The sequence below is a fragment of the Ovis canadensis genome, chromosome 1 (genome assembly GCF_042477335.2).
Source record: "Ovis canadensis isolate MfBH-ARS-UI-01 breed Bighorn chromosome 1, ARS-UI_OviCan_v2, whole genome shotgun sequence".
In the NCBI taxonomy this organism is placed as follows: domain Eukaryota; kingdom Metazoa; phylum Chordata; class Mammalia; order Artiodactyla; family Bovidae; genus Ovis; species Ovis canadensis.
Genome location: NC_091245.1, coordinates 263,038,294 through 263,059,867, shown reverse-complemented (window position 1 = coordinate 263,059,867; position 21,574 = coordinate 263,038,294). Strand labels below are relative to the sequence as shown.

The 21,574-nt window shown below is 43.0% G+C and overlaps 1 protein-coding gene across 12 annotated transcripts in view; it reads right to left on the bottom strand.

Annotated features, from left to right (window-relative positions):
- Window positions 1-1,377: 1,377 nt before the first annotated feature.
- Window positions 1,378-21,574, bottom strand: part of IGSF5 (immunoglobulin superfamily member 5) — a 51,420-nt gene continuing 31,223 nt past the window's right edge. For 6 of the 12 annotated variants that reach the window (XM_069565996.1, XM_069566050.1, XM_069566041.1 and 3 more), the window contains 5 exons: window positions 19,275-19,412; window positions 14,848-14,872; window positions 13,315-13,415; window positions 12,105-12,178; window positions 1,378-2,221 (listed from right to left, as the gene is read on the bottom strand). In XM_069565996.1, the coding sequence (XP_069422097.1) occupies window positions 2,126-2,221; window positions 12,105-12,178; window positions 13,315-13,415; window positions 14,848-14,872; window positions 19,275-19,412 (434 nt within the window). In that variant the 3' untranslated portion in view covers window positions 1,378-2,125. The remainder of the gene's footprint in view (window positions 2,222-12,104; window positions 12,179-13,314; window positions 13,416-14,847; window positions 14,873-19,274; window positions 19,413-21,574) is intronic. The other 6 variants (XM_069566015.1, XM_069566011.1, XM_069566081.1 and 3 more) reach the window with 1 other exon arrangement.

Here is a 21,574-nt window from a genome sequence, read left to right as displayed (position 1 = left end):
TTATATCATGATAGTATACAGATACACATCATTTTATTATGCTTTGCTTTATCGTGCTTCATAGATATTGCATTTACAAACTGAAGGTTTGTGACACCCAGCAGAAGTCTATCAGTGCCATTTTTCCAGCAGCCTTTGCTCACTTCCTGTCTCTGTGTCACAGTCTGGTAATTCTCACAGTATTTCAAACTTTCATTATTATTATACTTGCTGCGGTTGTGGATGTAAAATGTTGCCTGTCATATCAGCAAACAAAGGATGCTGTAGCCATCAGCCACTGCAGTCTGCCCTGAAGGTGAGCCCTGAGAGGACTCAGGACAGGAAAGGACAAGATCCTGGCTCCAGACAGCTGAGATGCACAGAAAAGGAATGATTTCAACACTGAATTGCTTAACTTGAGATGTCTGGTTTTCTTTAATTAACAGTCAATCTTTTGATGACTATCTGGTCACTGTTGCAAAAACTCCTACATATCCTGTCTCCTCCCTTACCTCTTGGGAGTAGTCCCCTGGAGCTCACTAGGAGGCTGCCTTCCAGGCTTGATGTCTTTAGAAAATTTGCCAAATAAAAAAATTCTCAGTTTTTAGGTTGCGCTGTTTTTTCAATCGATAACCTGTGATCAGTAATTTATGATGTGACGCTTGCAGAAAGTTTGCAACTCACTTACCACTCAGATGATGGCAAGCATTTTTTAGCCAGAAAATATTTTTTAATTAAGATGTGTGCATTGTTCTTTTAGATATAACACAAAGGCGCATTAATAGACTACAATATATGTAAATATAGCTTTCACATGCTCTGGGAATCCAAAAAAAAAAAAAATTGTGTGACTTGCTCTACTGCTGTGGTCTGGAACCAAAACGACAACATTTCTGAGGTCTGCCTGTACAGACATCTTTGTGAATGGATTAGCACACAGGAGTGTATCATAAGAAACATCACCATCACAATGAATTTGTGTCTTTTACCAGGTAACTCTAAGGAATTTACTAAAATCCTAACACTTCTGAAAAGTCAAATTCTATCTTGACAATAGCATGGTTGGGCCTGGAGGGCTCAGAAAGAAAGAAAGAAAGTGAAGTCGCTCAGTGTGTCCGACTCTTTGCAACCCCGTGGGGGGCTCAGGGCAGTTACTAATTGCTAGCCATCATGGTAATCTGCACCAACCAGTGCAGAGCTCAGTCAAATCATAGTCCAACCTCTGTGTTAAATATGAAGAGATGGGTTGTCAGCAAAATACACTGAGAATCTCTACATGAAAAATGAAAAAAGAATTTTTAATAGAGGTCTCTTGTTTCTTGGAAAATGCTTGATTCTTAAACTCTATGATTATTTAAACCATTTAAATAGTAAAGAGTTAAGAAGAACAATAAAAGATTTTTTGGTGTCTTCTCTTTTATTTTTGAAAGAACGTATTGCCCATATCGAGTTTTTTCATGGCTGAAGATACATGCCCCAAACAGCAAAATCCACATCTAACTCATCTGAGGACATGAGAACAAGATTGATAAGGGAGCAGACAAAAATGAATGTCTTCATGTCAATACCCAATAATAAGATAATTCTCAAGGTGCACTTCTGCTTTAGAATGTAATATTATTTATAACGTACAACTTATGATTTTTCTGGGCAATTTCAGTCATCTGATGGATCCTAATGCTTAATCCTCTTTTTTTTCCACAGATAATATGCAATAATACCCACATAGTAAACATACATAAATATTATCTTCAAGAGACTAGATAATAAAGACCTCTTAAACGTCACAATGGGATGTAGACATATCTGCCATTTGCTGGGTTAGCAAGTAGGAGTGTTGGGTGATGAGAAGCATTATCATAATGAATGTGCAGCTTTTACTTAGTAACTATGGAATTCGCTGAAATCTTGAAATATTTTAAAAGTCAAATTCCACTTTAGAAGCTGTGAAAATGGATTCCTTCTCTCAAAATAAAATATCCATTCTGATGATGACAACATTGCTTCTTCCAGGTCATGCTGCAGAGTGGGAGCCCAGCGTTAGAATGACAGCAGTGATGACATCACAGTAAGCAATGATGACGTCATGAGCAATGAGATGTAGGTCCTCAGTCAAGAGCCATGTGAAGCCAAAGGGATGTCTGTACTATACCAAAGTCACATTCCTGACCTTCTTAGGACTGGCCACGTTAAAGGAAACCTGTGGGTGATTTGCTGGGCCCAGCTGGCGGTGATCAGACTCCTGAAGACAAAGAAAAAAAGGATGAATTGAGTTGCTTGGGATCACCATAAAAGGCACATTTGAGAAGAAAGCTCCACTCATCAGCAAAGATAAAATGAGGGTGCAGAGAGGAATACAAATGTTGGCATGTGTCCTGCCTTTATGATTTGCAGCACAACACTCCAGACATTTCCCAAATTCAGGGCCTAAAGAGAGATCCAATTCAAAGAATCTAGAATGTGTATGTAAGCAAATTACAGCAAAAACTCACAATTTTGTTTTTTAATATTCCTAATTCTCACCATTATGTGAAAATATAGAATATTTTCAACCTTCTTTAAATAACACACTCCTTCCTAAAGGAAAGGAGCAAAAGTGATGAACTGACTCCATGTAGATCACCCGTCTATCTCCTCAGACAGTTTTCCTGGCTCTTACATTCCCCTTCTGAAATGCACTCTCAAGCAGACCACTCACTACTCCAAGGGGCCAATGCCTGTGGAAGAGTAATTCCCTGTTAAAATACATGCAGTCTATCTGGAGAAAAACATGATCTGAAAGGACACATGCACCCCAATGTTTATTGCAGCACTGTTTACAATAGTCAGGACATGGAAACAAACTAAATGTCCATCAGCAGAAGAATGGATAAAGAAGAAGGTACATAATACAATGGAATATTCCTCAGCCATTGAAAAGAATGAAATAATGCCATTTGCAGCAACATGGATGGACCTAGAGACAGTCATACTGAGTTAAGTAAGTCAGACAGAGAAGGAGAAATATCATATGACATTCCTTATATGTGGAATCTAAAAGAAATGATACAAATGAACTTACAAAACAGAAGCAGACTCACAAACTTAGAGAACAAACTTATGGTTGAAGAGGAAAAAATAGGGGGAAGGGATAGCTAGGGCATCTGGGATGGGCATGTACACACTGCTATATTTAAAATGAATAACCAAAAAGGACCTACTGTATAGCATAGGGAACTCTGCTCAATGTTATGTGGCAGGCTGGATGGGAGGCTGGGTTGGGGGAGAGTGGATACATGTACATGTATGGCTGAGTCCCTTCCCTGTTCGCCTAAAACTATCACTGCATTGTTAATTGTCTACGCAGGTGGCGCTAGTGGTAAAGAACCCGCTTGCTGATGCAGGAGACGTGAGAGATGCAGGTTCAATCCCTGGACCCAGAGGATCCCACGGAGAAGGAAGGGCATGGTAACCCACTCCAGTATTCTTGCCCGGAGAATCCCATGAACAGAGGAGCCTAGTAGGCTACAGTCCATAGGGTTGCAAAGAGTCGGACACGACTGAAGTGACCTAGCACACATGCATACCCCAATGCAAAATAAAAAGGTTTTAAAAAATAAAACAAAAAATAAATTACATGCAGTGTATTTTCCTGCCCATCCTGAAGATGCTGGCTCAGACTGCAAGGCCCTGGAGCTGCATTTAACATCTTAAATAATGTAACTGGCCACCATGAATAATTAACATCACAATGGAACTGCAGCGAATCTTGGGGAGGGCACCACTCTGACTCTCGGTCTTAATTCATTGACCCCCGGTCACACAAGGAGAACCTTGTGGCTGACGGGGCTACATCATGCCACAAGGATCGTGCTTCTGATGTGATGATGCCTGGGGTTTTGCTGTTGTTTGCCTTTTCCCCATGACATGGTTGCACCAACCAATGTTGTTTTCTAAATTTATCAAGAGTTTATTTCTGTTGGTCTCACTAAGGGAGAGACAAGCAGGGAAGACATAACCCAGGTTTCAAATTATTCATAAGCTCATCCCCCAAAACTAACAGACTTGGAAGGAAAGACACAGAATTGCCTGAAATAACCAGAAAAAAATGGACTGCCAGTGAGTCAAGGAGAGGAAAAGGAGGATTGTTTTAAATATTCATCATGATGCGAAATATTTGCCAACCCCATGGTTTTGTATCAAAATAAAAGAAGCTTTCCTTTCTCATTGACTGCAATTTTCAGGAAGAAATTTCTGACTTTATCAGTTTTGTGCTAATGAATTAATGGACAGTGACACCTACATTAACTGTACCTCACCAACAGAAATTCTTGTCTGGAAAATAACATCAGTGTTATATGTCTTAACTGGAGATGCAACCAGAATAGAAATAATCAGGAAGAAAAGTGTCATGTTTTGATAAATGCAAATTTTGAAAATCAGTCCCGTTTTTACCTTCTGAGTCTTCCTAAAATTCAGTGCATGATCTGAGATTTCTACAGCCTAAAATCCTCTTTTATTCATTCATATTGAAAGCGTTGTGCCTTCGGACCCACATAAAACTCGGGAGATTTAAAATGTGTTCCCCAACTATGATGCTCATGGATGTGGAGTACTTCAATGTCAGGCCGCTTCCATGTGACCCTCCTCACCGCCCCCAACAAGCATCTTGAATCCTCTGGGCTCTGCAGCAAGCTCCCTGCAGTGGGGTCGTGAACACGGGTTTCAAATGCACAGATGTAAGTGAAGCTCTGAAACTCAGGGATGATGTCCCCTTAGGAACGACGCAATGCATGTCTGTTATGTTTTCACGCTGAGCCACAAATGAATTTTCCTCAAAGCAGATTGCCCAGGAGCACAGTAAAAATGTCCATTCTTCAGCCATATCTCCCAGAGATTCTGGCCCAGAAAGTCTGGAAGAGACTCAGGAGGGAGCATTTTAACAAGTGCGTCTCTGTCCTGAGGACCGCTGCTCAGTCTGCTGGTACCCAGACTAACATGTTTCTAGGTGCCGGCTTCATCTCCACGCTAAGCGAGCATTCTTCAGGACCCAGAATACAGGGGAAACACCCTCCATTTCTTCCAGTTGTGACAGTAATAAGGACTTTCTCTCTCAGCCCCTGGTAAAGAGTCCCACGTTTGGGGGGACTCAGCAGGGCAGTGGGCTGAGAGGTGGGGATGAGCATGAGAGGTGCTCCAGGAGGCTAGAGGGGGGCACTTCCCTTGATTTAAAAGCCTGCGACTCCCAGTGGACCTGACCTACACCAGCCATGGCCTCTGGTAGCTCCAGACCACAGTGGATGGCCTTACATGGAAGCAACCTCCAGCCCAAAGCCTGTCCCCAGTGACACTGCCCCAGAGCTGAGCCCTCACCCCTTCTGAAGTCCTCAAGGACCATCAGCACTGAAAGGACCAAAGACACCCAGGGATCTGAAAAAAGGGGTTCCCCACGACAACTATGGTGACCTTCCCATGGCAGTGCGGGCCTCCAATGTTCTGGACCTTAACAGGGAGGGTGTCGAAGGAGCGAGAGTTATAGGGGCTGGTGCCATGGCAGATAGGGTTTTACCCCAGCCTGGCAGGCTATAGTCCATGGGGTCACAAAGAGTGGGACATGACTGAGCGACTGACACTCACTCACTCAAAGTATAAAGAGGGTTTCCCTGGTGGCTCAGACCGTAAAGAATCTGCCTGCACTGTGGGAGACCCGGGTTCAATCCCTGGCTTGGTAAGACCCCATGGAGAAGGAAATGGTGACCTACTCCAATATTCTTGCCTGGAGAATTCCATGGACAGAGGAACCTGGAATCAGTTCACAGGGTCACAAAGAGTTGGACACGACTGAGTGACTAACACACACACACAAAGTATTAAGGAGCCAGGCTCCCGTTCCAGTAACTGCTGAGCGTAAGTTGTAATTAAAATCATGCCTGGTGATACACAATGAGGACACAGCATGTGGATGCTCTCAGCAGCCTGGGGATGTAGATACAGATGGTAGAACTCTGGGTGGGACTGAAGGGAGGATGAGAGTAACTCCCCAAACTGCCTGCTCCTCGGCACCTGTGCTCAACTCTGAGCAGGTATGGTCACAGACCCCAGGGCCTCCTCTCCTTGTAGAGGGGTCCACATGACACCAGCAAGGGTGCTGCTGCTTCTGTTTAGTCGCTCAGTCATGTCAGCTCTTTTGCAACCCCATGAACTGCAGCCCGCCAGGCTTCTCTGTTCATGCGATTCTCCAGGCAAGAATACTGGAGACGGTTGCCATTTCCTTCTCTAGGAGATCTTCCCGATCCAGGGATGGAACTTGCATCTCCCGCACTAGCAGGCAGATTCTTTACTGCTGAGCCACCTGGGAATCGCATGGTGTGCAGGCAGCATCAGTCCTGGACAGCGGTCCAGTAAATCCCAGCCCAGTGCAGTTAATATGAATGTCTTGGGACTCTGAGCAAATCATAAGTATTGCCCAGGGTGAAATGACAAAGTAGCCACATCAAACTTTGGCAACATCCCACTCTCCCTACCTACAAGGCCATTTCCGTCTTAGGCAATAACCCTTCAATCCCTCCACATGTCAGAAACCCCTCCACTGGCTCTAAAATGCAGAGATGCCCAGGCTGCCCCACCACCAGCTGGGCTGAGCCAGGAGATCCATGGTGGGGGGGACCAGGAACCTGGGTACCCCAAAGGCCACACCGATGACTCCCCTATGCACTGCACCCGGAGCCCTTCAGGCTCCCCATTCCCTGGATCATTTGAACAAGAGTCTTGAAGAAACCCTGAGGGACCAAAATTACAAAGGAGCAAGATGGCCATTTGACCTGGAATCATGCAGCTGTCTTCAAGGACCCGAAACAAAACATTGCATACTCGTCTACTCCGGTCAAATAGTATTTTTGTCCTGATTGCATTGTGGTGAGCAGTCTATAAGCACTCAAGCTCCTGGTGTCACTTTGCTCGTGACAGCATAATGCTGGGTGTTGAGGACATTCTCCAGTAGAGGGAATTAGTGTTTAATGAGCATCCAGAATGCCGTGCCAGACTGCACGGAGTCCACGGCCTCCCACTACCTAAGACCTCCTGAAGATGTGGAGGGTAAGTAAGACATCAGCTGAGATGAGAAGGCGGAGTGGGGAGAACACACACAGGTGGACTCATGAGATGCTGGACTAGTCAAAGGCAAGATGGCCCAGCTCTGAGACCCGCTGACCCAGGGCAGGAGCCTTAGCTGCTCTTGCATACACACCCTGTCTCCATCCACAGGACCGGGCATCTGACCCAACCAGCTCTGTGGTGACGAGCCCGGGCCACACTTTTGCTGCAGGCTGACTCACAACCCGAGATCTCTCCGTTTAACTCACAGGCTGCCCAGGACCTGAGCCTAGCTCAGATTTTCTGTAAAATTGTGTCATCCGTAGTCAACCACTCTGAAGTCTAACCAGCCAGCTCTTGGGCAGAAATCTCACTGGGTACCTGCTCTGGGCCCCTGAGGTGGGTGGTGACACCCCCACAGCTGCACAGACAGTAGAGTGAGCAAACTGAGTCCCAGGGAGGCCCGGGGAGAGGAGGGCAGGACAGAAGGACAAGGGACGGGGGTCTGACCCTCAGCTGCCTGTCCTGGGTCTTCCAGGGAGCAGGGGTCACTGCACAGGGACAAAAGCCACAAGGAAAGAAATCACAGTGTACTGTCCTTGCTCTGTGGTCTAAGAAGTTCTGAGGAGGGTCCCCACCACCGACAGAGTGGGACACGCGGCCGCACAGACCAGCTGCAGGCCTGGCTGTGGCAAGTTCTAAAGGAACCTCTCACTAAGGGTGGCCTGGACCTGCTCCTACAAGCTGTGGCTTGACCACCTGGAGGGTCTCCAGGGGCCAGATGACCACTTGCAGGACTGTGTCCTCTTTGGAACAAGGACATGGAAGGGAACTACTGAAAGCCCAGCCCTTTCCTCTATGGACCATCTTCTTCCCGCCCTCCTCCTTTTTTTCTTAAATTGGAGTATAAGAATGTTGTGTTAGTTTCAGGTGTCCAGCAAAGTGATTCATCTAAACGTATATTTTTTCAGATTCTTTTCATAGATTATTTTACCCTTATAGGTTATTACAAAATATTGAATATAGTTCCTTGTGTTCTACAGAAGGTCCTTGTTGGTTATCTATCTAGACTGATGTGTATCCGTTAATCCCAAACTCCTAACTTATCCCTCCTCTCACTTTCCCTTTTGTAACCATAATTGCGTTTTCTATGTCTGCAAGTCTGTTTTGTAAATGAGTCGATCTGTATCACCTTGTAGATTCCACATAGTTGCCATATCATATGATATTTGTCTGTTCCCTCCCTCCTATAGGGCTTCTGTGGTGGCCCAGCTGTAAAGAACTGCCTGCAAAGCAGGAGACCAGAGTTTGATCCCTGGGTCAGGGAGTTCCCCTGGAGAAGGGAACAGCTACCACTCCGATATTATTGCCTGGAAACTGCCATGGACAGAGGAGCCTGATGGGCTACAGTCCATGGGGTCGCAAAGAGTCTGAGACGCCTGAGTGACTAACACAATTCTTCCCTCCTTTAAGGGCCTCATAGGAAGCATAATCCACGGTACACCTCACATCCAGGTTTCCCAAATGGGCAATGAGGACACAGTGCCTGGACCCACACCTGCAAGGCACCTTTTGCTTAAGGATCAAAGATGGACCTTTTCAGAAATGTGCTTGTCCTAAGTTCCCTCACTTAGAAAAATCCAGCTATTTAAAAACCCTTTGTCAGTTTCTAGCTCAGGCAAAAATAGTTGATCTTCCTTGCATCCTCTTTGATTCTTAAGAAACCTGGTGCTCTGGCTGAGGTGCCCTGCTTGCCTAGAAACCTTACAAACACTTCAAGAAGCACAGGGCGTGTTACCAGCCCCCAGGGCCCAGCACCTCAATGGCCACTGTTCTTTTTCTACCAATAGATTATCTAACTTATTACATGTTTAAGAAGAAGAAACATCCTAAATTTCTCTCCCTATATATTTTTTTCATCAATAGATTTTTCATCGAAGTACCATTAACTTACAATGTTACACGTGCACAGCAAGGTGATTCAATTATACATATACACATATATTATTTTTCAGGTTATTTTCCATTGTAGGTTATTATAAGATATTGACTATGGTTCCCTGTGCTATACAGTAAATCTTTGTTGCTTGTTGTGCATCTTTTTTTTTTTAATTGGAATCTAGCATTTCATTCATACTAAGTCAAACAAGTGGAGTCAAACATGTCATAAATTTTTTAGTTAGGCAAAAATTCATGTTTTCCAAGATATATGTTATACATACTATTTATATATGTATGAAAAAGCTTTTCTACTGTGCTTGAGAAAGAACATCAAAAAAAAAAAAGAAGAAGAGATGGAGAAATTGGAAAACAAACTAAATTAAATGTCTCCCTGTATATTTTCAAAGCAACACTTTGAACTGAGTGTCCGCTCAGAGCTCCGAACGCCATCCTCCTGTATACAAGCACAACTGTAGTCCCTCTTTTTCCTCATTTATATCAGGGACATGGGACATGACCCCCTTCTGTATCTCCTCCCCCTTGCCCCGTCCTCCATCCCAGACCTGAGCCCTGTGACTTCTCTGGTGGAAAGACACAAGCCATGTAACCGCAGAAAGGCCACTGAAGTAATGACTGGCTTAAATGTGTCCTTGGGGTGACCATGCTTGACACCGAGGGAGAGCCCCTTCATCAGCACGCAGTGCCCATTCAGGTCCGGTCGTGGGGTCTTGACAGGAAACGCCCATCACAGCCTGGCAATTGCTCCCTTTCACCCACCACCTCGTAAGTCAAGAGACACTGGCCCTTCAAAGGGGGAACTATTGCATTGCTACAGCCAAAAGATACATGTGCCCACAGGAGCAGCTTGATGGGAAGAGTTTAACCTCTCTATTCTCTGCCACCCAGCCTGAGGCAGTAGCGCGAACTCATACCATGAGCTCACAATTTGTCACGCAGGTCCATCTGCTTCTGTGCCTTGAACCCCTCATACATCTTCCCGCCTGGCTACCTTGGTTGCTGCTAACAGCATCATTTAGCTCCTCTCGATAGGTGGCTGAGCATCCATCAAGGTCCCCTTCCCTGCACAGGCCTGGGAGACACATGTCCCTGGCAAGATGTACGTATGGAGCTGGGTCTCAACTGCAGGGAGGCATATTACAGCCGGCAGCCAGCTGGAAGCTGAAGTGAACATCAATGCCAGGAGAGAAGGATGGGTCTTCGAAGGCACGCACTCAGCAGTAGCGCCTCAGGCAGGTACCAACTCTGAGGCCAAACAGAGATAAGGCTGTGTGATCCACAAGCTGTCAGAGCCCCAAGCTGCGTGTCTGGCTTTCCCAAAATCTAGCAGAGGAGAACACCCACTGGGGACACTCGGGCAGAATCGCATCTAAGTGCTTCTCCTTTGAAGATGCACAAATTAGAAAATGGTCCTGGTTATACACACATTTGTATTTTGTTTGTTGTTTGAAGTAATTTTTATTAGGCTATAGTTGCTTTACAATGCTGTGTTAATTGCTGTTGTACAGCAAAGTGAAGCAGCCATCCATATACCCATGCATCTGTACTCAGTTGCTCGGTCATGTCTGACCCTTGGCATCCCCATGGACTGTAATTTCCCAAGCTCGAATACTGCAGTGGGTAGCCATTCCCTTCTCCTGGGGATCTTTTCAACTCAGGGATAGAACCCATATATCCTGTGTCTCCTGCATTGGCAGGCAGATTCTTTACCACTGAGCCAGCTGAGAAGCCCCCGTATACATACATCCCCTCCTTTGGGGATTTCCTTCCCATTTAGGGCACCACAGAGCACCGAGTAGAGCCCCCTCAGCTGCACAGTAGGTTGTCATTAGTTGTCTGTTCTACACATCGTATCAATAGAATATATATATTAATCCAGATTCAGAGAACAACCTATGGACACCAAGGAGGGAAGAGGGGGTGGGATGAATTGGGAGATTGGGATTGACATATACACATTTGTTTAATATGATTTTTGGATATAAAGAACCATATATTCTGTATATGAACTCTAATTCATTCGAACGATAACCAATGTTGACTCGGTGTCAGAAAATGATGAACTGTGTCTCCATGTCTCCTCATGGATGGTTTCCTTTATGTTAATGTCCCTTGGAGAGTAGTGCCCATCAAAAGTTGCCTAGCAACCAGAAATACCTGCAATCAATTGTGCTCTGCCCTCACTGTTTACAATAGCTGAGACACAGCTGTAACCTAGATGTCCATTGGCAGACGAATGGATACGGAAATTATGGTACATATACACAATGGAGTATTACTCAGCTATAAAAAGGAACACGTTTGAGTCAGTTCTAATGAGGTGGATGAAATTGGAGCACATTATACAGGATGAAGTAAGTCAGAAAGAGAAACACGCATACTATATATCAATGCATATATATGGAGTTTAGAAAGATGGAAACAATGATCCTATATGCAAGGTAGCAAAGGAGAACAGATTTTTGGACTCTGTGGGGGAAGGTGAGGGTGGGATGATTTGAGAGAACAGTATTAAAACATGTATATTACTATATGTGAAACAGATGACCAGTGCAAGTTCAATGCATGAAGCAGGGCACCCAAAGTCAGTGCTCTGGGACAACCCAGGGGAATGGGGTGGGGAGGAAGGTGGGAGGGAGCTCAGGATAGGGGGGACACGTGTTCTGGTGGCTGATTCAGTTGATGTATGCCAAAGCCATCACAATATTATAAAGTAATTACCCTTCAGTTAAAATAAATATTTTTTAAAAAAACATATGAGAAAAAACTAAAAGTTTTTTAAAAATCATGCTCTTCCTGGTGCCCCAGGCTCACACATCTGTCTGCACATCCCACATCTCTGTGTGGACGTCTAACAGACTCCTCAATATTACCAGTCAACAATTACACTTCTGGTCTTTTCCCAAAAAACCTGCTCCACAGCGAGAGATGCTATGTGTTCTGGCCCCGTTCCCCAACACTGTCCCATTGACTCAGAGGTGGGCAAATGCCACGTTTGTCCATCATGAACATAACATAATCGCCTGCCGTGAGGCAAGGGTGTTTAACGGCAAAAAAAAAAAAAAAGTCCAAAAGGGGGAGAAGGTCTGAATCACCTGATGAGGTTGCCTACTGCTGCATTGCTCTGGAACACCAGCTTCAGAGGACATGGCATGGAGGGAAGCTGGCTCTGCAACAGAAAGATGTTTTTAGATTCAGAAGTGACCCAAACCCCACTGCCTATTCTAACAACTCTGACGCATAAAGAAATACTTTTATGTAGTACCCCTGGCATCAATCATTCCTAACCACAAACGGCTTTTTTAAAGTTTACTTGATGGGACATACTTTTAGAGATTTATCTTTCAAATGAAATAAAAATATAGCAAAAGGACTCAAAATCGATTCCTTTCTTGAGAGGTTAGTCTCATTCAGAAACAAGACGAATCCATACGTTTAACAGCTGATGGAGGGAAATAGACACAGTGGGAAAAGAGGGCCAGAGAGATTCAGTTTGGGCCACAGTTTTGGTCAAGCGTCTTGATTTATCACTCTAAATACTAATGAATAAATATTCTATCACAGGAAACTTTGCACGAGACTATGATGGGATTATTCAAGGAAATTGTCCATGCTTGGTGATATTCCTTTGAATCTGAAACATACAGTTTGGAATGTACATAGGAGGGAGGCACAAAAGAATGCAAAGGAAAGGGCTACCAAGAATAGAGTCCCAGTCTCAGTGGAGAAAACAGTTTTGAGCATCTCTGCAAGAATCGATGAACCAAAAATCTTCCTGTGGAATATGTTTTGCTGGCAAATTGTTAGGGCCAGCCCCCAACTTCTAAGGGGTAATTTGTACAGTCTCTCTCTCAACTGCTTTGAAAAGGATCTTGGTTCAGATCCTGCCTCTGTCCTTCACTGGTGACAGTGGCTTTAAAGACAACCCATTATGACTATCGAATTGAAAAGGCAAGATTTCTTGCTGAGTTTCAGATTTAACTGAAGTTTTGGGGAAGTTACCCCAATGTATTAAAATGCCTCCTCACACACTTTAAGGTAGAATAATTTAAAAAAAAAAAACCATTGAAAAATTATTTTTAAAAACAAATTTTTACCTCAATTTCTTTTAGCTTTAGATAAACAGGTGGATTTTTACTGTTATTGTCCCCTAGAATATTTCTAGTTCTGGAATGACTTCTAAAAATTACACCCCAAATAATGACCGCCAACAGCTAAGCAGATGTCTTCAGAACTGGTGTTCGGTGGGCCTCCTCCGACACTCTCCCTTCCAGATCTCACTGCTGTCCAAACCCAGCCACTCACGTGTGGTCCTTGGCTCATCTGAACGGTAGCCATAGTTTTCATTTGCACTTTTCAACTTTGTCCCAACAGTGTCTTTGCTTGTCTTCACAGTCGCAGATTTCCTAGAATTAGACCATTTGAAAAAGCCAATGTTCATCAGCAATGGATGTTCGGGTCTCACTGTCCACCCAGTGCATTCACACACAAAGAACTTAACACAAGGCTGAAGTTCAGGCCCTGGATCCTGGAGGGTGGCCAGCATCAGGATGGACTTTCATACCCATCAGGATGGCTACATAGACTCCTGTATGCTCACACAGTCCCGTTATGGGAATAAATGGAACTTTATTATGACAGGTCCATGGACTCCAACCCCCAGGTGGTTGATACTCAACTCTCAGAAACCAATGACTAAATAAAGCAAGGCTGGCTAGCTATGACCCAAGACCAAATCTGGGCCCCCATCTGCTTCTATAAATAGAGTTTTATTGGAACTCGTCTGCTTCCACATTGCCTGTGGCTGCTTTCCTATTAGAGCAACAGAGTTGAGTAGCTGTGGCAGAAAGCATGTGGCCCGCAAAACCAAAGAGATTTACTATCTGGCCCTTCAGAGAAAAAGTCTGCCTCTGAAATAAAGCAAAAATTGGTACCGCTTCCCAGGGGAAGGAAGTTTGGCAGTAGATATCCAAAGATTTTAAAATATTTATGCTTTACCACTATGAATTGACTATCAAGCAAGGGAAACAAGCAAGGGTATGTGCAAATATTTACCTGAAAGGATGTTCATTCATGAGCTAATGATGATTACATACAACTTCCTTCACCAAATGTACCCAGAAGAGATTTTAAATTGTAGCATTCCATGTATTAAAATTGTCTAATAAGATACTGAAAACTAGATATGGTTTTAACACTCCCAACAAAACCATCACTGCCTAGAAATCCCTCCCTTGACTGCATTTATAATTATGTAAATATTGCAGACATTTAAACTGATTATTATAAGTCCTTGACGTAGTTACCTTAAAAATGCTTGCAGCTATATTTGGACAGCTGTGAGAAGGGCAGGAATGTTTCCATCCCTCCCTCTGGGGTGGTGAGCACTGAACACTCCTAACCTGTCTGCCTAGTCAGTTTCATTGCCTTAAGCAACCCAGCTGGTCTCGCTGTCTCCACTGCCCTGGAAGTTCCAGTAAGACCTCTGCCTGATTCTTAAAATGGTCCTTAGATCCCTAGCCATGACTTAAAGCAGGAGGGTACCAGTCACGGTACAGAGTGTCCTCTTACCAGGAAGAGTGGCAATTACCAGACACCAAGTAAAAATCTACTCCACTTTCCTAAGTGAGCAAGTCAAACATAGGCAGTAGGAACCCACCTATTTTATTCTACAGTTAATATCGCCCTATGAATTGGTGATTGGCATACATGTTTTTCAGAGTTACCCACTTTAGTGCCTTATTTTGAGTAATATAGTCCTAGAATCCCGCAGCTGTGTGTGTTGGTTGATTTTCATTTGTTTTTATTTTCAGAAAATTGACGTGATCTCAGACTTACCTTATTTCACTTTGATAACTAGATTCTGCAAAAAAAAAAAAAGAAAGAAAGAAAAGGAACAAAATTACATTAGCAAAATCAGGGTAGTTATTCTTAAAATAAAATCACATCAATTTTTATAGGCCCCTGATTTTAAATACTCACATTACTGAGTGTTTGTGATCCAACAGGTATTTAGCTCCCTAACAGTGAACTACCAAATGACTTCAAACATAAGGAAAGTAGAATTCACTGTTCACTATCATAAATAGAAGTATTTATGATACCTGGGTACCTGAAATAGAGTAGGGGCCCAGTATGTACTTAGTACTGAATCTGATTCCTGAGGTTACAGAGACTGCATTAGTTCACCAGGAGGACTCTGTGCTCCCCGTCCCTGCTGTCAATCATTCAGTGCTTACCTGTCCAGACATCATGCCAGTGCTATGCAGGGTGTTATTTCATTTAGTCGTTACAACAATCCAAGAGGTAAGTGTTAGCATTATCATATTTTTAACAAACTAGATACTATTGTGCAAGGGTAACTGTTTTTAACAGATAAGGAATTATATTGCTTAAGCATTATAGTTCTTCATTCTAAAATACATTTTCAGTCAATATGTACCAATAGTATCCATTCATATACTTCTGCCTACCCCTCAAAAGCTCTTGTTAAATTGCTAGTGTTTTTAGTCAATGGATTCTTGCGGTGGAAGGAATCTGGCATTTCAAGATGGGGAGTAACACAGCCCCCCACAGTAGCCCCAGCCCATCTGGCTCTAAAACCAGTGTGCTTTGCATCTTCATCTTCCTGTCTAGTGCCCTATCCATCTTGCTTTATCAAGATCCAAAAAATATTCATTTTCCTTATTTTTGGATAATGTTCTCACTTATTTTCAGTTCTAACAATGTTATTGATTGACACCTCAAATTGAACCTCAGAAGCAATCTTATTTGAGTTGAAAGGGAGAGATTGGTCTCCCTGTAGTGACAGAGGATGCTGTTGTGTTCCAGCCAGGTTCAGTCTGAAGGAGAGGGACCCCTGGTCCCACTGCTCTAGAAGGATGGATTCCCAAAGCCTCCAGGCCATGCTGAGTGGGGTCCCCAGCCATCCTCAGTCAGTCCCCAGAAACCAGGAACAGCACTGAGAATTCTTCAGGCACCAAAAAAGCAGAGCACTGGAAATTTTTTTGTTGTTGTTCTTATTTACTTATTTTTTTGGCCACACCACGTGGCAGGCAAGATCCTAGTTCCCCAACCAGGGATTGAACCTGTGCCACCTGCATTGGGAGCACGGAGTCTTAACCACTGGACCACCAGGGAAGTTTCTTGAAAATACTTTTTTTTTTTTAACTTTATTTTACTTTACAATACTGTATTGGTTTTGCCATACATTGACATGAATCCACCACGGGTGTACATGAGTTCCCAATCATGAACCCCCTCCCACCTCCCTCCCCATAACATCCCTCTGGGTCATCCCCGTGCACCAGCCCCAGGCATCCTGTATCCTGCATCAGACATAGACTGGTGATTCGTTTCTTACATGATAGTATACATGTTTCAATGCCATTCTCCCAAATCATCCCACCCTATCCCTCTCCCTCAGAGTCCAAAAGTCCGCTCTACACATCTGTGTCTCTTTTGCTGTCTCGCATACAGGGTCATCATTGCCATCTTTCTAAATTCCATATACATGTGTTAGTGTACTGTATTGGTGTTTTTCTTTCTGGCTTACTTCACTCTGTATAATTGGCTCCAGTTTCATCCATCTCATTAGAACTGATTCAAATGTAAATCCTTGAATTTTAACAGTTTAAAGCATGGAAATAATTACCATGTGGAAGCACTTGGCTGGATCCCCTACATTTATGTCAAGGTGAAGTGTAGTGTCCACTGTGAATCAGCTTTTCATAGATAGATAAAAGATAAACTCTAGGACAGATCATGTAAACTTTTATTATGTTAATTTATTTAATTCTCCTAACCAGTCTCTGGGTTTCCATGGTGGTTCAGTGGTAAAGAATCCACCTGTAAAGCAAGAGACATGACTTCGATCCCTGGGTTGGGAAGACCCTCTGGAGGAGGAAATGGCAACTTACTCCAATATATTTGTCTGGGAAATCCCACGGACAGAGGAGCCTGGTGGGCTACAGTCCACGAGGTCACAAAGAGTCAGACGTGACTTAGCAACAACAACAACAGCAACAACCAATCTCTAGGATAGGACTTATCTTCATTTGTAAATGAGGAAACTAAGAGTCAGAGGATCTCTAGGTGCACAATCCATGTGGACCAGACCTTCTTATTAGGCTGGTGTGGAGCAGACAAAAGCCTAGGAGATGCAGAAGTCCAAATAACCAGAATGTTCTTCAACCATACCACAATAGCTAATGTCAAAAATAATAATCTGAAGGCAACAAGCAAAAAAACAATAATCTGAAGGCAACAAGCAATCCTAGTCTGTTTTGAATTAAAATTTAAGTTATCCATAGTTTTCATTAAAATTCATTAATAATGCCTCTGTGACATACAGGATAAATCCCAAGGAAAAACAAATTTCCATCAAATATGGGTCAACAAGGGTTCGCTACTTTTCATTTCTGTTTCCTAGAGAATGAAAGTATGTTGTTGTTTAGTTGCTAAGTCCAACCCCATAGACTGTAGCCTGCCAAGCTCCTCTGTCCATGGAATTCTCCAGGCCAGAGTACTGGAGTGGGTTGCCATTTCTTTCTCCAGGGGATCTTCTGAACCCAGGGATCGAACCCGTGTCTCCTGCATTGGCAGGTGACTGGGCCACCACAGAAGCCTGAATAGAGGTATAGCACAGCGGTAATTCTCCAAGGACAAACTAAACCCATACAGGAGCTAAGTCTAGGCAAGTAGCCCAGTTAAGGTAGGACAATGCACGTCACATGAAATATCTCACTAAGAGAGCTAGTCCAAGTGAAAGAGATAGATAACATGGTGCCTGGCAGACATGCAGAAAGTGCTCATCAAGTCACATAGTGCTAGTAAAATTAAAAGCACAGTTAAACTGACACGTAGCCAAACAGCACAACTCTGCCTACATTTGAATCAGTTCTAATGAGGTGGATGAAACTGGAGCCTATTATACAGAGTGAAGTAAGCCAGAAAGAAAAACACCAATACAGTATAGTAACACATATATATGGAATTTAGAAAGACAGTAATGATAACCTTGTATGTGAGAGAACAAAAGAGACACAGATGTATAGAACAGTCTTTTGGACTCTGTGGGAGAGGGAGAGGGTGGGATGATTTGGGAGAATGGCATTGAAACATGTATAATATCATATATGAAATGAATCGCCAGTCCAGGTTCGATGCACGATACAGGATGCTTGGGGCTGGTGCACTGGGATGACCCAGAGAGTGGTAGGGGGAGGGAGACGGGAGGGGGCTTCAGGATGGGGAACACGTGTACACCGTGGAGGATTCATGTTGATGTATGGCAAAACCAATACAGTATCGTAAAGTAATTAGCTTCCAATTAAAACAAATAAATTTAAATTTTAAAAAAATTCAAATATTCAAATAGGAGTAGATGAAGGTTTTAGGAGAGAAAGAAAGACAAAGATGGACTCACACTCAACACTTGGGTAGTCTTGAGTAGTACCTTGAGGTACCCTTTGGGTAGTCCTGTGACTACCTTGGGTAGTCCTGAGTCCATACAACAAAGTGCCTGTGGTTTCCAAAACCATGAACTAACTCCCACCCTAAAATTGATTAACTCACCCCGAGGTTGAGCCTGCCCTCAAACAAGGCCACTGCCTTCACATATCTTGGAGTATCTCAAAAGACTTCATTTAGAAGATGTGTACATATTTTTATTAATTTTATTTGTACTATTTTTGTTAACAGAAGACCATGTTTTTCTTTCTACCACTGCATCGATATTCACCTAGAAAAGGAGAGTCAGAATCCTACAAAATAGAAAATAATCTTTTGATGTGCTCAGATAGGTGGATAATATTTTAGAAAGAAAAAACAGCATAGAATCTGAATGACACATCAAAATAGTCTTATATCCTTGCAAATATAAGAAATATATCCTTGCAAATATAGAAAATGGAAACCCACTCCAGTCTTCTTGCCTGGAAAATTCCATGGGCATGGGGGCCTGGCAGGCTGTAGTCCATGGGGTCTCAAAGAGTCGGACATGACTGAGCACACATGCCTTGCAAATAAACACACAACCATCTCTTAACCTTCTCAGGGTGTGAAGATCTGTCTTCCTTGAGGGGTGGGCTCAGGCTTCCTTCCGTGAGAAAGTCCTTTCCTTCTCTACTAATCTCATGCATTTCCTTTCAAGGACTCTAAAAGCCAATGTATCTTTTGAAAGAGCAGATGAGCTAATGAACTACAAATCCTTGTACCAAAAATTTAAAAACACATACAAATCTATGTGAACAAAAGTAAGTTACCTTCTTTCTCTGTCCTGGAGACACAGCAGCAGAACATTATAATCAGAACAATGATCAGGATCAAAAGCAATGACAATGACACGGCAAGCAGAACTATGGCCCAGGTAGGCAATGAGGCACCTGGCTTATCAATACTGTCTATAAGGCAGAAAGGAGAAAAAGATATATTTTAGTGATGCTTGCCGTTGTCAAGGGTACGTAATCACTGAATCTGCCACACTATAAATTAGAATACATTTTCCGACAATATTGTAACTATTGGATCTGCTACAGCCAGATGTCAAAAGCTAAGTTCCCTTCAGTGTGATTTAAATATTCAGTGTTCTACAGCATCTTCCATTACTGTCTCATCCATTTATTGCTACCAATAAATACCTGCCTAGTAACACAGTCCAAACATTCTCTGGTCAACGCCTCTAACATTCCTGAGAGGTGGATAAGCTAGGCTGTGCCACTCCCTAAGGTTGGAACAGTGGTTTCCATGCTCTGATATCACTTACTTACTCAAGAAATGCTTATTGACCAGATATATGCCCAGGAGTAGGGTTGCTGGATCAAAACTCTAATTTGAAAAGAAACACACAGCCCTTTGTTCACAGCAGCACTATCCACAATAGCTAAGACTGGAAGAAAGCTAAATGTCCATCAACAGATGAATGGGTAAAGAAGATATGGTACACAATGGAATACTAGTCAACCCCAAAAAAGAGAGAAATGATGCCACTGGCGGCAGCATGGGTGGACTTAGAGATTATCACAGCAAGTGAAGTAAGTCAGAGAGAGAAAGGCAAATATCATATGATATCACTTATATGTGAAATCCAAACTACAGCACAACTGAACATATTTACAAAATGGAAACAGACTGACAGCTTCAAGCACAAACTTACAGTTACCAAAGGGGAGAGGGGGTGGAGGAGGGATGAATTAGGAGTTTGGGAATAGTGGATACAGACTATCACACATAGAATGAACAGACAATAAGGTTTACTATATAGTACAGGGAAATATATTCAAAATGCCCTGTGATAAACATATACCACCTGACGCAAAGAGCTGACTCACTGGAAAAGACCCTGATGCTGGGAAAGACTGAAGGCAGGAGGAGAAGGGGATGACAGAAGATGAGATGGTTGGATGGCATCACCGACTCAATGGACGTGAGTTTGAGCAAGCTCTGGGAGTTGGTGGTGGACAGGGAAGCCTGGCGTGCTGCAGTCCGTGGATCACAACAAGTCGGACATGACTGAGCGACTGAACTGAACTGACCTATTCAGTGTTTCAAGTCTGCCTCATCACCAATTTATTTTCAGGAATGGAAACAACTGAAAAACTCTTGGAGTTGGTGTTATCTTATTTACGTTAATGTATCCAGCAGTACTATAACATTGTAAAGGTGTTTCCCCCCAGAAAATAATGACAATGATGATGTGATTTCCAAGTTGTTCATGCCAAAGACATGTTCCTTAGAAAGAGTTTTGATGTACACAGCTTTAAATAGGGTTCTGAAACCACGATCATGCAAAATACATTGTACTACTTAAGCAAGCCAGAAGTAGTAAGAAAATTTGTAATTATTCTAGAAATGTCTAGACAATTTTAAAAAGTGCAATCAAAATGAAAAGGAGAGCTGGGGAGAGAAAGAAAGAGATAAGAAAAGCCATTTTGATTTTTCATGGCCATGTCTTAGTGGGCACTTTGCAATACATGTGATATGGTTGTCTAAATTGAAATTTAATCTAATTTAAATTACATACAATTATATACAATTACATACTCAGCACCAGTCATACCAGCACGTTTCAAGGGCTCAGTTGCCCCAAATAAAGAACCTCACCTTCATCAAGGAGAGCCCAATGGGATCACACCACCTTCCCAATCTTTCCCTGATGGCTAATAAATGCATGAAAAACTGTTCAACATTGCTCTTTGTAGTTCTTCTTCACTTTCTGCCATAAGGGTGGTGTCATCTGCATATCTGAGGTTATTGATAATTCTCCTGTCAATCTTGATTCCAGCTTGTGCTTCATTCAGCCCAGTGTTTCTCATGATGTACTCTGCATATAAGTTAAATAAGCAGGGTAACAATATACAGCCTTGATGTACTCCTTTTCCTATTTGGTACCAGTCTGTTGTTCCATGTCCAGTTCTAACTGTTGCTTCCTGACCTGTATGCAGATTTCTCAAGAGGCAGGTCAGGTGCTCTGGTATTCCCACCTCTTTCAGAATTTTCCAGTTTGTTGTGATCCACACAGTCAAAGACTTTGGTATAGTCAATACAGCAGAGATAGATGTTTTTC